The sequence below is a fragment of the Chelonoidis abingdonii genome, chromosome 6, assembly GCF_003597395.2.
Source record: "Chelonoidis abingdonii isolate Lonesome George chromosome 6, CheloAbing_2.0, whole genome shotgun sequence".
NCBI lineage: Eukaryota > Metazoa > Chordata > Testudines > Testudinidae > Chelonoidis > Chelonoidis abingdonii.
The window spans coordinates 42738821-42756066 of NC_133774.1; the positions used below are offsets into that span (position 1 = coordinate 42738821).

Genomic DNA, 17246 nt, shown 5'->3' on the forward strand with positions numbered 1-17246 from the left:
TTCCCTTTATAAGTCACTTATCCTCCGCCATTCTCAAGTCAAGGGTCGTATATACTGACCCAATAGCATATCTTGAAAACTAGAGCCAATCAACAATTTTAAGCATCATTTTCATTCTCAGTGACCCAGAATTAGTAAAGTTTGACTACATTTATTTCAGAAGCATTTTGGCTATAGAGCAGTGTTATCTGTAACTGGACGTCTTTAACCCATGATTTGAGGACTTTAGTAACTTAGCTAGAGGTTAGGGGTCTATTTCAGGAGTGGTTGAGGTTCTGTTGCCTGCAATGTGCAAGAGGTCAGATTAGATGATCACAATGGTCTCTTCTGACCTTTAAGTCCATGGATCTATGAGTACTTGTGAAGAGAGTTCAGACTCTGAAGAAAGGGAAGCTCATTTGTGGCTTTCCCCTAGACAGTATCCCCTTAATCAGTATCTTGATGACTCAGTCAGATGGAACTCCCAGTGCAGAGGTGAAGGCACTGATGATAGTACCTTGGGCAAATCTCTTGAACTGCTGAAGATGGTGACACCGAGAGGTTTAACAGCTCTCTCACAGCCTGATATGCTTCAGGAGTAGACTGTACCGGGAAGACACCCTATGGTACTGGGGTGCAGGTGATGCCAACAAAGGTACTTCTGCAGTTGGTCCTGACAGCCCCAGACTGGGTTCTGCAGTCAACTAACTCCCCTGTTTAGAAGTGTGCTTCTTCTTTGAACACCTTCCCAAGTCTTTAGTTTAGAAGAGCTCACCCTCTTGGGATTTTGGATTTGTTTTTTTTGTTTGTTTGTTTTTTTGACAACCTTGGTACTGAGTCTGATTTCCGATGCCTCTTCTTCAGCAAGGCTATGCTTATTTGCCTCTCAGTACCAGCAGCACTAGAGTTGTGCTACTGACTGATGCCAAGGTTCTTCATATCCAGACTGATATAGGTGGCTCAGGTGGAGGACATAGCACTGATTCCAGCAGCAGATATTTCAATCTAGCTGTCCTGGCTTTTTTAGAGCAGGGCTTATAGATCCTACAAATGCCACATTTGTTGCTCATGTGAGCCTCCCCCAAACATTTAAAGCACCTGGAGTGAGGGTGATCACAGTATTGCAAGACTTGAGACCTGGAGAGCAAGGTATATCTCCAGTACCAGTGCTGGCACCCAGACTGGATACCCAGATCCACACAAAACAACATTTTTTAACTAAACCAGTAACTAACTATTAAATTACACTAACTATACAGGGGGTACTATTTATAGGTTTTGACTTCAGACTTGCAGAAGCAAGGACAGGGAGCTCCAACAATCATCATAGGCAGTTGGAACTAACTGAGGGGAATTGGGGGTGGCTTCAGAGGGCACTTGTGCTGCCCCAATGGGTACTACTAAAGGAAAAACTTTCCAACAACTGTGAGCTGGAGCACACACAGTGGCATGGACATATGCAATCTCTCAAAGAAGAATTAATGGATTCATAGTTCTCAAGGCCAGAAAGGTCTACTGTGATCATCTAGTCTGATCGCTTGATAAGCCTGGGAATTTCCCCCATAATAATTCCTAGACCATATATTTTAGAAAACCATCTAATCTTGATTTAAAAATGGCCAGTAATGGAGAATCCACCATGACCGTTGGCAAATTGTTCCAATGGTTAATTACCCTCACAGTTAAAAATCTACATTTTATTTACAATCTGAATCTGTGTATCTTCAACTTCCAGCCATTTGACCATGTTATACTTTTCTCTGCTAGATTGAAGAGCCCATTATCAAATATATGCACCAATATTTGAATTGGAGGAGCATTGTGGAGACTCTTAAAACCAGGACTGGTCTCAGAGGAACATTCAGGAGTAGGAACTGGAAAGGCTCACTAAAGAAGATTCAAAGGGGTTCAGTGGACTACGGATTTGGAAGTGAGGGAATCAGCAGAGGGAGAAAAGAAGAAGCATTAGAGTATAAGATTCAGTTTGTGCAGGCTGTTGTCATTTTTGTGAAACAGTAATCCAAAACACAAGTAATCTTTAGGAAAGAAGTAATATTAGAAAAGAGCAATGGCGGGCAGCATAATGAGGTAAGAATTTGCAGTGTGAAAAGGTGTGGGGGAAGTCAACATGATTTTGGATTGCACAAAGAAAGGTATTATTAGACCATATGATTGACAAGGTTTATTCTATCTTTCATTTCTGAGCTGGGAGGCAACAAGACTTCTTCATAGTCCATGGGTGAGGCTATCAGTTCTTCAAGATTAGAGCATACAGTTCTGGGGTTCTCATTACTGGAGAGAAGTCAAGAAATAAGAAAAAAATCACATCAAAGTAAGCAAAACGATTAAGTGACTGGTTTAAAATCTTTAAAGTTTTCTATATTTTCATTGACATCTTGGTAACAGTGGTAGATCTGTCATTTTCACTAAACCAGAAGTTAGATTTAGTGATAATTCTAGGATACATGCATCTCAAATCTTCTGAAATGGCCTCATTTCTGAAACCCAAAAATGTCATGGCAAATGTTGCTGGAACTCTAAAAGCACAATGCCAGAGACATTTTATTACTGACTAGGTGCAGGTTGTTCTGCTGCCCATTAATTCCTTTCCTGATTTGATCTCTTTTAACATTTATTGCTTAACTAAAATATTTTCCTGATAATGTAAATGATTTAGTCTTTCACAGTTCCTGTCTTTATTGTTATTCTCATATATGACAAATATTGCTGCAGTCAGGGACAGATTTCTGAGAGAACATATAGATGTTTTATCTATAAATAGGAAAAAAAACATCCTAAACAGTTTTAAATGTATTTGATGAAGGAAGGAAATATGCGTGCTTGTGGAATTCTAGCATCTGTATGTCAGGGAACAGACAACTTTACCATGGACGCCATTTTTAAAAGCTGCAGTTTTATTTTACTAAATTAACTATGTTAAAAACAAATCTGTGCCTGGTGTGGAATTTCACTGCATCAAGTGTTACAATATTTTTGTTTTCATTACAAGCAGGAGAATGCATGTAGAACATGTGTTAGGAAATATGACAATAAATTAGAATATAATTTACAAAAGCAAAAAATAATAATAAAGTAACAGTGTACCACATTAATACTGAGTATAAAATAATAAGCAACTAATCACAATAATACAAAGATATCTTCAGTCTGTATTATTAAGGATATCTATGTGACATTCACTCCATTAACAAAGTTCCTAATGAAATGGATTATTTCTGGGTGTATACACTTTGAGGGGTTTTATTTATAGAATTTTTTCCTTTTAGTTTGATCTGCTTCAGTTGGTGATATTGCTGAATGGAAGTATTGGCACCAGATTGCTCTGTGTATTTAGTACTCTACTATTTGATTCTAGGCCTGCCATATTTATACAGCCTAAACAAATAGTCCTATTGTTACTACTTAAGAATATAACATTATTTAGCTTAGCTTACATAGGTGGCTACAGTGTAGCAGCAGCAATGAACTGTGCTGGGGAAACCAATGATTTTTTTCCTTTCAATTAGGTTTTATTTTCAGGTCTTAGAAGTGTCATTTAGGTTGTAAATTTAAATACATTCTGGGTTTTGTTCCCTTTAACAATGCAAATCAATGTTGCTCCAGGGAGTTTCTTAAATTTCCAACCTCAGTGCTGTTTTAAGTTGCAGAGTAAACATTGGACTCCCTAGTCCTCTAGCACCAGTGAGAGAGCAAAATGTGTCTGTGGAAACACTCCTTGCAACTTTAATATCCTAAGTGAGGTTAAAAAAAAAAAGGTTCATTTTGAATACTTTTTTTTTAAACCCTTTCTTGTTAGTCGAACAGACACATTAGCTAATAAACACAATTATGCCCTGGAGGAAACCAGATCCTGATACAAAGAAGCTGCTTGCTTAGAGAATGCCACAGCAACACCTTTCCCTTTTATCATATTTTTGACTTAGTCAACGCATGCTAGCACCAAGTTATTCTCTCAATAGAATGTATAAAGGTCATTTACTCATTAACTAAGGGCTGTACCCTGTCCTTGATCCATATATGCAACTCCCAGTTTTTATTTTTTTATTTATTTATTGAGAATCAGTGACAATGGGAGTTGTGAACACAGGGACTGAGAGCAGCAGATGGCCATATTTGAGTAAAGTAATGCTTACTGGAAATGAATTCCACTGGTCACATGTGTAAGGAAGTGAAAAACACTGTCAAGAGGTAGCAGATGACAGGAGTTTGATGGTTCTGAATAAGTGGGCTACATAAAATGCCACATATAGATTGTCAACATGTTTCATAGTACAAGAATCCTGTTAAGAATATCTATTTTTCCTTGTTAATTCACATTAGTAAATAGTGTGCAACACATTTGGCTTATTATTATTTGTTATATATACTGACATTTAGGTTTCATGTGATTTATTGAACTTACTTGTTTCACTGAAAGAGTACTTTTTTTTAAAAAGTGCCATTGGATTTTTAGTGTTAACACAACGTGTTGTTCACATAATTTTAATTGCACTACAACAAAGGAGACATAGCTGGTCACAAAAGCACATTCACCAAGTACCTGCTGCAAACTGCAAATGTTCAAGTACAATATATTAATATAAACAAGTACCCACTTTCCTTATCTCCTTGTTGAACTTTCTATCAAGGGGGGAAGGGGAAGAGGAGTATGCTAAATTCTGGATCTGACTTGCCCAAGTAGTTTGGTTTCACATTTAAATGCAACTCTGAGTATTAACTAAAAAAGTATTCTGTGAGTATTAAGATTATGGTAATATGACCAAAATGTCCCCATAACTCTTTTATTCTTTGGTTGTAATCCTTGCCACTGTGTTACAGTCTCCAAACCTGTGCATTCAAACACTCTCTCTCATAAATAAATGCCCTTCTATTGTATTAAAGAAGGGAACATCTGGAACCCACTGTAACTGTCAGCAAAGTTTGCAGAGAGACTGCCTTATTATTATTACACAGTACATTTATCTTTTGCACTGGAACTTCTTGGTGATGATGAGTAGGGAGTAACATGNATTAATTCCTTTCCTGATTTGATCTCTTTTAACATTTATTGCTTAACTAAAATATTTTCCTGATAATGTAAATGATTTAGTCTTTCACAGTTCCTGTCTTTATTGTTATTCTCATATATGACAAATATTGCTGCAGTCAGGGACAGATTTCTGAGAGAACATATAGATGTTTTATCTATAAATAGGAAAAAAAACATCCTAAACAGTTTTAAATGTATTTGATGAAGGAAGGAAATATGCGTGCTTGTGGAATTCTAGCATCTGTATGTCAGGGAACAGACAACTTTACCATGGACGCCATTTTTAAAAGCTGCAGTTTTATTTTACTAAATTAACTATGTTAAAAACAAATCTGTGCCTGGTGTGGAATTTCACTGCATCAAGTGTTACAATATTTTTGTTTTCATTACAAGCAGGAGAATGCATGTAGAACATGTGTTAGGAAATATGACAATAAATTAGAATATAATTTACAAAAGCAAAAAATAATAATAAAGTAACAGTGTACCACATTAATACTGAGTATAAAATAATAAGCAACTAATCACAATAATACAAAGATATCTTCAGTCTGTATTATTAAGGATATCTATGTGACATTCACTCCATTAACAAAGTTCCTAATGAAATGGATTATTTCTGGGTGTATACACTTTGAGGGGTTTTATTTATAGAATTTTTTCCTTTTAGTTTGATCTGCTTCAGTTGGTGATATTGCTGAATGGAAGTATTGGCACCAGATTGCTCTGTGTATTTAGTACTCTACTATTTGATTCTAGGCCTGCCATATTTATACAGCCTAAACAAATAGTCCTATTGTTACTACTTAAGAATATAACATTATTTAGCTTAGCTTACATAGGTGGCTACAGTGTAGCAGCAGCAATGAACTGTGCTGGGGAAACCAATGATTTTTTTCCTTTCAATTAGGTTTTATTTTCAGGTCTTAGAAGTGTCATTTAGGTTGTAAATTTAAATACATTCTGGGTTTTGTTCCCTTTAACAATGCAAATCAATGTTGCTCCAGGGAGTTTCTTAAATTTCCAACCTCAGTGCTGTTTTAAGTTGCAGAGTAAACATTGGACTCCCTAGTCCTCTAGCACCAGTGAGAGAGCAAAATGTGTCTGTGGAAACACTCCTTGCAACTTTAATATCCTAAGTGAGGTTAAAAAAAAAAAGGTTCATTTTGAATACTTTTTTTTTAAACCCTTTCTTGTTAGTCGAACAGACACATTAGCTAATAAACACAATTATGCCCTGGAGGAAACCAGATCCTGATACAAAGAAGCTGCTTGCTTAGAGAATGCCACAGCAACACCTTTCCCTTTTATCATATTTTTGACTTAGTCAACGCATGCTAGCACCAAGTTATTCTCTCAATAGAATGTATAAAGGTCATTTACTCATTAACTAAGGGCTGTACCCTGTCCTTGATCCATATATGCAACTCCCAGTTTTTATTTTTTTATTTATTTATTGAGAATCAGTGACAATGGGAGTTGTGAACACAGGGACTGAGAGCAGCAGATGGCCATATATGAGTAAAGTAATGCTTACTGGAAATGAATTCCACTGGTCACATGTGTAAGGAAGTGAAAAACACTGTCAAGAGGTAGCAGATGACAGGAGTTTGATGGTTCTGAATAAGTGGGCTACATAAAATGCCACATATAGATTGTCAACATGTTTCATAGTACAAGAATCCTGTTAAGAATATCTATTTTTCCTTGTTAATTCACATTAGTAAATAGTGTGCAACACATTTGGCTTATTATTATTTGTTATATATACTGACATTTAGGTTTCATGTGATTTATTGAACTTACTTGTTTCACTGAAAGAGTACTTTTTTTTAAAAAGTGCCATTGGATTTTTAGTGTTAACACAACGTGTTGTTCACATAATTTTAATTGCACTACAACAAAGGAGACATAGCTGGTCACAAAAGCACATTCACCAAGTACCTGCTGCAAACTGCAAATGTTCAAGTACAATATATTAATATAAACAAGTACCCACTTTCCTTATCTCCTTGTTGAACTTTCTATCAAGGGGGGAAGGGGAAGAGGAGTATGCTAAATTCTGGATCTGACTTGCCCAAGTAGTTTGGTTTCACATTTAAATGCAACTCTGAGTATTAACTAAAAAAGTATTCTGTGAGTATTAAGATTATGGTAATATGACCAAAATGTCCCCATAACTCTTTTATTCTTTGGTTGTAATCCTTGCCACTGTGTTACAGTCTCCAAACCTGTGCATTCAAACACTCTCTCTCATAAATAAATGCCCTTCTATTGTATTAAAGAAGGGAACATCTGGAACCCACTGTAACTGTCAGCAAAGTTTGCAGAGAGACTGCCTTATTATTATTACACAGTACATTTATCTTTTGCACTGGAACTTCTTGGTGATGATGAGTAGGGAGTAACATGTAAAACATGACTAGATGCCTCTCTGTGGCTAGTGATGTAAACAATAGTGAATTGGAGTCATAAAATGTAAGCCTATACACTAGTAGTGAAGTATGCAGCACTGTGGTCTTCACCACTATTGAAATCTGGCTGCTTCATGGTATTGAAATGTTTTTCCCTTTTAGTGGACATCTCAGCTTCACTTGTACAATGGCAAAATGGCTATATATCTGTAGCACAGATTTATCAGCACACTTGTATTTCATGCACACCTGCAATAACTGTTGCACCTCTTAAAACTAAGTTCCTCATGGTTGTTTTGTTTAGCTTAATATATGGCTCACAGCAGTGTTCAGCAAATATGGATTACTCCTAAGGGAATTAGGTGGAATGAAGGAAAAAATATAATTTTCTTTACTTCAGATTTATAATTGCTCCTTAAATAACATTTCCAAGCCCATTTTATAATTTAAATTGTGATGCTGTGTAATGAGATAAAATAGTTAACATTTTAAGCTATGACTTAAGATTGTTTGATTCTTCTTTACTTCCATAGTAGACCAAGTCATAACAGCTACATTTTAAACAGTTTTAAATATAAATGGATTCAGTGTCATTGCTAAGTCCATAATAAAAATTACTTTAATGGTCCAAGGAGGTAAACAGACTATTGGATTTAGTCAAAAGAACACAAATGTTCCACAGTAAGCTATTCTATATGTGTTGTGTGGATCTCTCCAATTTGGCATGCCCTCCTTATACTGTGTCCAGCACTTTGGATGAATAAATCCCACTTCACAGAAGTTAAAATAATATTGAAATCCTGTCAGCTGGGGCTGACCAGTGGTTACGTTTTCCACAGGGTAATGCATTTGCAAGGACCTCAATCCCATTCCACTGTGTGGCTCTCTTCGATGGACACATTTCCACAATGATATAACAAGGCACTCTCTCTTGCTTTCTGTGGGTCAATGTCCTTGGCAGGTCTTACAGCACATCTGTCTGAAGTATGCTCGGCTGCAGAACTTGAACTTCAGCACCAGTGGGCAATAAGCCACTTTGTTCACATCTTTGCACTCTGATGATTGAGGGCATAAAAGGGAACATATTAGACAGACAAATTTAAAAGATACAAAAGGAAAGCTATTGAGATTTAGCATGCTTCTGCTTTGTCTATCCACCTTCCTTCTGTGTAAATGTTCTTTCTAGTACAGTTTAGCAGATACAGTGTATTTTAAAAAGTAATTAAAATATTTGCAGGTCTTCTCTCTCTGACGTTTATAAGTATGCCCACTTTGTGTTGAAAGAATTACCATTTGTTGGGATAAGTGATCACTTTAGACAGCTAAGAAATATGTGTGTCGTTCTTATATTTTTATAGCTTCTTTCTCAGAAGTTATTTTATTCATCAGTGAAAGGTTATCCAAAATCTAGCCTGGGTTGCATTGTTTGGTACCACATCTGTGCATTTATAAGATTCTCTGAAGTAGAACATGCATAACCACTAGCAGCGACTGGGAAAATGAACAGTATTAGTAAAGGTTTTAGCAGTGTGAGTTCACTGACTGTACAGCGCAGCACAGCATGGCACTGAGTTTTACTGTAGGTTTTGTTCTTCTCCTTTAACACTTTATATTCTGCAGGGAGACAAGCCATTTCTACATCTGAAACTCACAGCCATATAAGGGCTTTTTCTTACTTAGGTCTACATTCACAAAAGGAGTTAGATGCCTAACTGCCACTTTAGATGCTTAAATCTCAGAATCAGGCCCCACTGGTATTCACAAAATCCTGGTCAGCTGTGACTGAAACCTGTAGGTACTAGACTTGCTTGGCACCTACATTTATGCAGTAAAAGTTCCCTATGTTTCCCTGCCTACATTTCTGCCTCTGATATGCTCACTGCTGCATCACTCTAGGCATCTGGATGTCTAATCCCCAGAGTGATGTGCAAACTGGGGAAAGATAAGTGTTTCTCTGGTTTTTAGCAAAAAGTCTTACCTCCTTTATTGGAGGTAGTGGAATCCCCCTCATTAGAAGTTTTTAAGAACAGGTTGGACAAGCACCTGTCAGGAATGGTCTAGGTTTACACGGTCCTGCCTCAAGAGCATTGGGCTGGACTTGATGACTTCTTGAGGACCCTTCCAAACCTACATTTCTTGGATTCAGTGATTCAGTGTGGGGTTGCATGCATTTTAAACAAGCAGGATTTGTCCCTTGGCTTCATAATATTTCCAGAATCTCCATTCCACCTTTCTTTGCTTTACCCTCTCTATGGACACACACTAGCCTAGTTCAGCAAGTGGCTATTTGGATGATAGTGGACACAGTACTTTGGAAGCTTCTCACAGCTATTGTTTTAAAATAGATATGTGATTGATGAAATAGTCTCTTCTGCATGAGATTGTGGTTATAGGGAAGTGGTTTCGCAGAGCCATTCTTATTCTTTGTGGGAACGATTATCCACAGAAACCACTGTTATTTAATCACCAGTAAACCACAAATACCTGAAGACGCTACTGAGACTGCAAAGATGCACCACATAAACTATAAGGAAATCTGAAACTGCATAAAAGAAGACAAAATGGCATTCAGGTGGAGTTTCAGGTGACCCTGGAAGTCTGGATTCAGCTGCCATATGTACTTAGAAAATAAAAAAATTCTGAATATTTCAAATGTCATGATATATTCTGTCAGTGATACACTTCTAACAGCAAATATGTTACCCTTATCAGTGACAATTTGTCAAAACCTGGCCTATTATGTTCTAACTCTGCAATGAAGGGCTTGCAGAAACAAAGAGATCAAGCAGATGTTAAATGTGACAAGTAGTATCATTGCTTTCTTTTTCTCATTCTCATATCCTTACAATTTTGAATCTGCTCTTTCATGCACTGCTAGTTACACTTTCCCAGACAAAAATGGCTCTGAACTTTATCAAGATGACTGTGACACAGGCTGCCAGGTACAAACACAACAAATAGAACATAAGAATGGTCAGATAGAATCAGACCAGTGGTCCATCGAGCTCAGTGTCCTATCTTTTGACACTGGCCAGTGTCAGATGCTTCAGAGAGAATGAACACAACAGGGCAATTCTGAGTGATTCATCCTATTGCCCAGTCCCAGCTTCTGGCAAGCAGAGGTTTAGGAACACTTGGAGTGTGGCATTGCATCCCTGACCATCTTTGCTAATAGCCATTCAGGGACCTGGTACTGAAATTAGGCTTACTAGCCTGTAATTGCCAGTATCTCCCCTTGAGCCCTTTTTAATAAATTGCATTATATTAGCTATTCTCCAGTCATCTGGTACAGACTGATTTAAGCAATAGGCTACATATAATAATTAGTAGTTTTACAATTTCATATTTAAGTTCCTTCAGAACTCTTGGGTGAATACCATCTGGTCTTGATGACTTATTACAGTTTTTCAATTTGTTCCAAAACCACCTCTACTGAAACCTCAATCTGGGACAGGTCCTCAGATTTGTCACCTAAATGACTGGCTCAGATGTGGCAATCTCCATTGCAGTGAAGACCAATACAAAGAATTCATTTAGATTCTCCATGACAGTTTTGTCTTCCTTAAGAGCTTCTTTAGTACCTCCAACATCCAGTAGCCTCACTGATTGTTAGGTAGGCTTCTTGCTCCTGATGTACTTAAACTTAAATTTGCTGTTAGTTTTTGTGTATTTTTGCTAGTTGCTCCTCAAATTCTTTTTCCGCTTTCCGAATTATACTTTTACGTTGGACTTGCCAGAGTTTATGCTCCTTTCTATTTTCCTCAGTCGGATTTGACTCCCAATCTTTGAATGATTTCTTTTTGCCTCTAACTGCCTCTTTTACTGTTGTTTAGCCCTGGTGGAAAATTTTACTCCTCTGATTTTTTTCTTTTTTTCTTTGGAATATACATTTTCTCTGAGGCTCTCTTATGGTGTTTTTACAGAGTTTCTATGTGGCTTACAGGCATTTCACTCTTGTGACAGTTCCTTTTAATTGCTATTTAACTACCTTCCTCACTGTTGTGTAGTCTCCATTTTTTAAATTAAATGCTACTATGGTGAATTTCTTTGGTAATTTTCATCCTACAAGTATGTTAAATTTGATAATAGCATGGTTTCTATTACCAAGAGGTTCAGATATAGTCACTGCTTGGACCAGATCCTGTGTCCACCTAGGACTAAATCAAGAATTGTCACTCTCTTTGTAGGTTCCAGAACTATGTGCTTCAAGAAGCAGTCATTAATGGTGTCTAGAAATTTTAATTCTGCAACAAGTCCTGAGGTGACATGTACACATTCACTACGGGGATAGTTGAAATCCCCCATTATTACTGGGTTTTCTGTTTTTGTAGCCCCCCTAATCTCCCTGAGCATTTCACAATCACCCTCACCATCCTGTATGCAGTGTAGTTGTAGCCATGTCAGTCCCAGGACATTAGAGAGACATGGTGGTCAGGTGATGGGTAGTATATTCCTACTGCTACGCTCTTATTATTCAAGCATGAAATTTCTATCCATAGAGATTCTATGGTGCTGTTTGATTAATTCACATTTTTACTATATTTGACTCTCTGCTTTCTTTCACATACAGTGCCATTCCCCCACCAGCACAATGTACTGTTATATATTTTTTGTACCCTGCTATTACTGTGTCCCATTGATTATCATCGTTCCATCAAGTTTCTACTATGCCGATTATTTTAACATCTTCATTTAATACCAGGCACACAAGTTCACCTGTCTTCGTACTTAGACTTCTAGCATTTTTATAGAAGAACTTGTCAGTATTTAGTTGTGTGCTTTCATGTCATGTAATCGAATGGAACTCCTTTTTGTTTGATTATTTCTCTTCAGTACCTACCTCTAATTTATCAATTTCTGTCTTCTCCTCTTTACTAAGATATAGAGTATTCCCTTTAATAAATCCTCCCCTACAGGATATGTCTGTCTGTCTGAACCTGGTGGTACTCTGCACTTGTCAGCTTTCCCCCAGCTCTTAGTTTAAAAACTCCTCTACAAGCTTTTGAATTTTACATTCTAGCAATCTGGTTCCATTCTGGTTATGTGGACTAACATTCACTTTGACTTTAGTTTTGTACCAAATATATAACCAAACTCAATTTTTTGCTTGTTTAGAAACTAAATAATATAATTTTAAAATAAATTTTAAGTAGATTCACTAAGAGCAGCTGGAATTGTCTGCTTAGCTCAATCTACTTTGAGATGAATGAAAAGTGGTTGATCTTTATGAGAAGAAAAGGTTTTATGAAATAAAAGCCTGCGATTAGTTATGATCTTTAGGATTAGTAAATTCTTGAAATCCTAAAAGCTTTCTGTCACCACCAGCATGTTAAAAGACTTTGCCTGATCATTTACTTTAAGGCTGACATTATAATAACACACGCAATTTGGCCATGTAGACTAAATGGATGAGGGCCATTTCATCTATTAATTCAAAACACTTCAGCTCCTATTATATTTAAGAGGATTTTGTTTAAGGCCAAAAGGGATACGCAGAAAATGTATGGTATGTACACATTATTCTGAGACAATACAGTCTACACACATATAATCCGTATTTAACTATAGATATCAGAAGGTTATACATACAGAGATATTTGTAATAAACTCCTGATAAACTGAGAAAGAAAACAGTTGTTTTGCAGTCAAAATATAGTTGCCTATTTTTGAAATGTTGGATCTTTAATGTTTCATAATTTAGAGCCAAATTGTGCTAACAGATGTATGTATTCCTAGTAACTTCAACAGAAGGCACAGTAGGCACTGCTCACCCTTGTTGGAATCAATATACATTATGATCTATTCTAGGTAATGTAAATTGGCAATAACAGCATCTTTATCAATCTTCCCTAACTACTTTCCTATGTCACCAACCTCCAATGAATATCTTCATTGTGAGCCCAGGGCAGAAATGTGTCCCTTAGTGGCAATGTAACTTTTAAAACTGTTACTTAAGATAAAAATTAGAAAGAACAACTGTTTTCATTAGAAGAACTTATCCCATCCCTTCCTCTTCTTTATTGCTCCTAGAACATGATCTTTCCTCTGCAATCACTATGTTACTAAACAGCATGACCTTTTTGTCTGGAAATTAAGAGGTGATAAGTAGGGAGTAAGTCATACCCATTAATAAAGACTTTTTTACATTGCTTCCTATGGACAAAAGACAACTTCTTAATAGCAAATTAATAGTTAGCTCTTGATCTGAAAAAGTGCAGGATTTATTTTATACTGCTGTCTTCACTGATATAGACAGCCAAGAATAACAGGTGTAATATTATCTGAATTGGAATTAAAAATATCGAGATAACAAAGGGAAAGTCTGTTATGAAGATATTTCAATCAACAACATGAGATTATAAGATTTAATTTGAAATCAGAAGTTCTAAAAGATGAAATAGAATGCCCATCTAACCCTCACACTACATTGCTTCACTTATCTCATTGAAATCTCCATCTGACTCATTTTCATGTTAATTTTGAATTTATGGAGCCAACGTGATCTGATATAGCAGCTATTAGCCATCTTGTGTCTTTACGCAAGTATTAGAGTAAATACAAGCACTGTTGCAGTTATATAGTTAAAAACAAAATCCAAAACAGGAAAGACTTAACTCTAAATTTGTGCCTTCTGCATTAAAAGGTAGAATACAGGATAATATTATGATGGTAAACTCTAATAGGACAATAGATTTCTAATCATTCAATTTAGTCAGAAAACACCAGTAAACAATATTTTATGTTGTATTTCATATTACACATAAAAATGATGTTAAAAGACAGTTATTCAGGTTGCAAAGTCAAGCACTCAGAAGTTAGGAAATGCCAACATTAAGGTTGGACATGCATATGGATTATGAAATAGTCTTCAATTACAAGATTCTGGCATTTCTTAAATTTCAAATGCTTGACTTTGCAACCTTAATAACATTCCTTTCACATATTTGTAGTGTGTTATTTTCTAGGTTTTTAAAAAAGCAAACTGAACAAATAAATTCCACCATGTGGCATCATATTGACAGCCCCATGGATCATCAAGGTGGAACCCATTAATTATTATAATTATTATTTGTATTATCATTGCATCTACGAGCCCCAGTCATGGACCAGTATCCCATTGTGCAAGGTGCTATACAAACACAGAACAAAAAGTTCCCCATAGAGCTTAAAATCTCAGTATAAGACAAGAGGCAACAACAGATGGATTCAGACAGCCTGGCTGGGGAATACAAGGTAGCAATGAGTACAAGGTAGCAATGTCAGCATTATAGTCAGAGGTCCCAGCATACCAGCAGCCTAACCACTGTCACGATTGTTATAGGCATCATGGCAAAGGAGAGTTTTAAGCAGGGAGTTGAAGGAGCCTTTAGGATCACTGTGCAATCCTCTGTCACTTGAGCTAATGGAGTAACTGATAGCGGTAGTAGATCATCATCCTCTATGTGGACCAACACTAGAGGGAGATGAGACACTTTGCCAGTGGGTTTCACAGACATTTGCTGACAGCAAAGGAATAGTGAATCTCAGGAATTTTAAGTCAAATCCCTCCCCTCACAGTTTCCCATTCCCAGTGGCTCCCAGTCTCAATCTTCTTCCCTGAGCTACTCAACTAATTTTAGTATCCACCTGATCCTGGGCACTTGTCCCAGTCTCTTTGCTTACACAATCCTAGTTCTCCCCCTGCACCCTGGCTCTTCATCGAATCTGTCTCCTCTTTCCCCTACCTCCTTCTCCTTATCCCACTGGTTCTTAGTCCCAGTTTACTTGCCCAGAGACTCCCCAGCTCTTAACCCAAACTCAGTCTCCTCCTTCCACCTACTGGCTCCCAATCCCTACCTGTTTCCCTCCCTGGCTACTAGTCTCAGTTTCCTTGTCTAGATAGTCTCCATCTCCCCCACCATCCCAGGTTCAGTTTCCCTCTACTTACCTGCCAGCTTCCACTCCAAACTTCTGCCCTCCTCAGTGGTCCTCTCCCAGTATACACTCCTGCCTTGCCCCTAATTCTTATCTCCTCTGCATTTGAATCTAGCATCCTCCTCCTCCACACTTTCTGGGGCCAGTAGGGTGGCCACTGAATGCATAAGAAAGACAGGCACCCTGCTCTCAGTTTAGGTGCCAGGACTCAAACCTGGCACAACCTGCTGCAGCCCAGAGCTTTAATTAAATGGAAAGTTCTGCTCAGTGCCAGGCTGATGGATTTTAGCTCCTAAAATCAAAGATGTTTCTACTGAGCATGTGGAAACAACAATTTTTAAACATTTTATGATTTGGTGAATTTGAGCAGATTTTCATCATAACTACAACTAGAACATCCCTGACATCAAAGCCACCCCCTGCCAAATTTCAAGTCCCTACTGCAAAGCATGGGAGTGCTAGTACTTTTCAAATATTTTATTTCCATGGACTAAACAATGTATCCTCCCTTAACCTCATTCTTGCAAATGACTAAACCGCTTTGGCTGAAAATTTAAAAAACAATTCAGCCTGAGGAAGAAACCCAGGATGCAAAATTTTAGCACAATCTGTTGAAGTCTGGCACAGTTATAAGCAACTGAAATCATGGTCTTATAGGGAAAATTGTTGGGTAACCTTAATAATAGGTGGTGGGAATAGCCCTGCTGATTCCCAGACAAAAAATATGTTAAAATGAAGTTAAGGTTGAGAGTACATATGACCAAATTAGGGAAAAAATCATTATAGCTATGTAAATATGCCAAAACAAGCATTATAAACGAAGGAAATTCACAGTTAAAGTTAACAAAAAAGAACAGCAAACAGTGAATGTGTGGAAACACAGTTAAGGAATGCATGTAATCTTAGCTCTGAGCCATAGTGATGCCATGTGGTCCCAGGTTACATTAACCTATTTTTAAAGACCCACTAGATATTTTCATTTTTTCCCATATGGCGTCACCACTTGGTTAACGTTATTGGGTGAGTGGTATTCGATGGATAAGGAGTACACTTTCCACTCTTTCTGCCTTGCTATGTATTCTAGGACTGACTATTTAAAATCTCAAATATCTTATTGCAAGAGGTAGATGGTTACAAAATTGTACCACTAGTCTCTCAGGCTACCAGAGCAATCATCAGTTTTGCTAATGCTTTCATTGGTATCTTAAATACACAAGAAACCTTGATGGTTCCTTGAATATATAGAGTCTCGGTATGTATTAGAAGATCCCACTAGTACATATAGAGACTGAAACATTTACGGAGCAAAATGTGTATATTGTTAATTCATCCATGATATTGCTAAGTATGAATTGCAGGAATGAGGTGGTGTAGCAGTCCAGGACATTGTTTTTATAAAGTGCGTGTTTGTTTTGTGTTGTTATTCAGAATTTATTTTATATATAAGTTTGTCTAACTGTTTTAAAATTGGTAAAGATATTATATTTTTAAAACCATTAATGTTTTGGTGATGTATTGCAAAGTCAATGGCAAAACTCTCATGGAATTTACTAGGGTCGGGACTTTCACCCATAGTCTCTGCCACAAAGAGTTTGCCCTTGAAAGCAAACATTACCAAACATAATAGGAAAAATATATAGCAAATGCATTAAAATGTAAAATGGGCCAGGCCAGTGCACCATGGTGGTCATATGGGATCATACAGAGTAGAAATATCTTGCTGAAACTGCAATGTAAGTGCCATGGTTTTCATTGAACCAACAGTTGCCATTACCAGTTGCCATTACCAGTTGCCATTACCTCAGAACTCACTGACTAATGAAAAAATATTTGTAGATAAATCATTCAATGATTGATTGGGCAAAAAATTATTAAATACATAATTCATG

The 17246-nt window shown here is 37.0% G+C and overlaps 1 protein-coding gene across 1 annotated transcript in view; it reads right to left on the minus strand.

Annotated features, from left to right (window-relative positions):
- Positions 1 to 5326: 5326 nt before the first annotated feature.
- ADAMTS6 (ADAM metallopeptidase with thrombospondin type 1 motif 6) overlaps positions 5327 to 17246 on the minus strand; it is a 319586-nt gene continuing 307666 nt past the window's right edge. Inside the window, exon 25 of the mRNA XM_075066981.1 lies at positions 5327 to 8498. Coding sequence (XP_074923082.1) covers positions 8389 to 8498 — 110 coding nt within the window. The 3' untranslated portion in view covers positions 5327 to 8388. The remainder of the gene's footprint in view (positions 8499 to 17246) is intronic.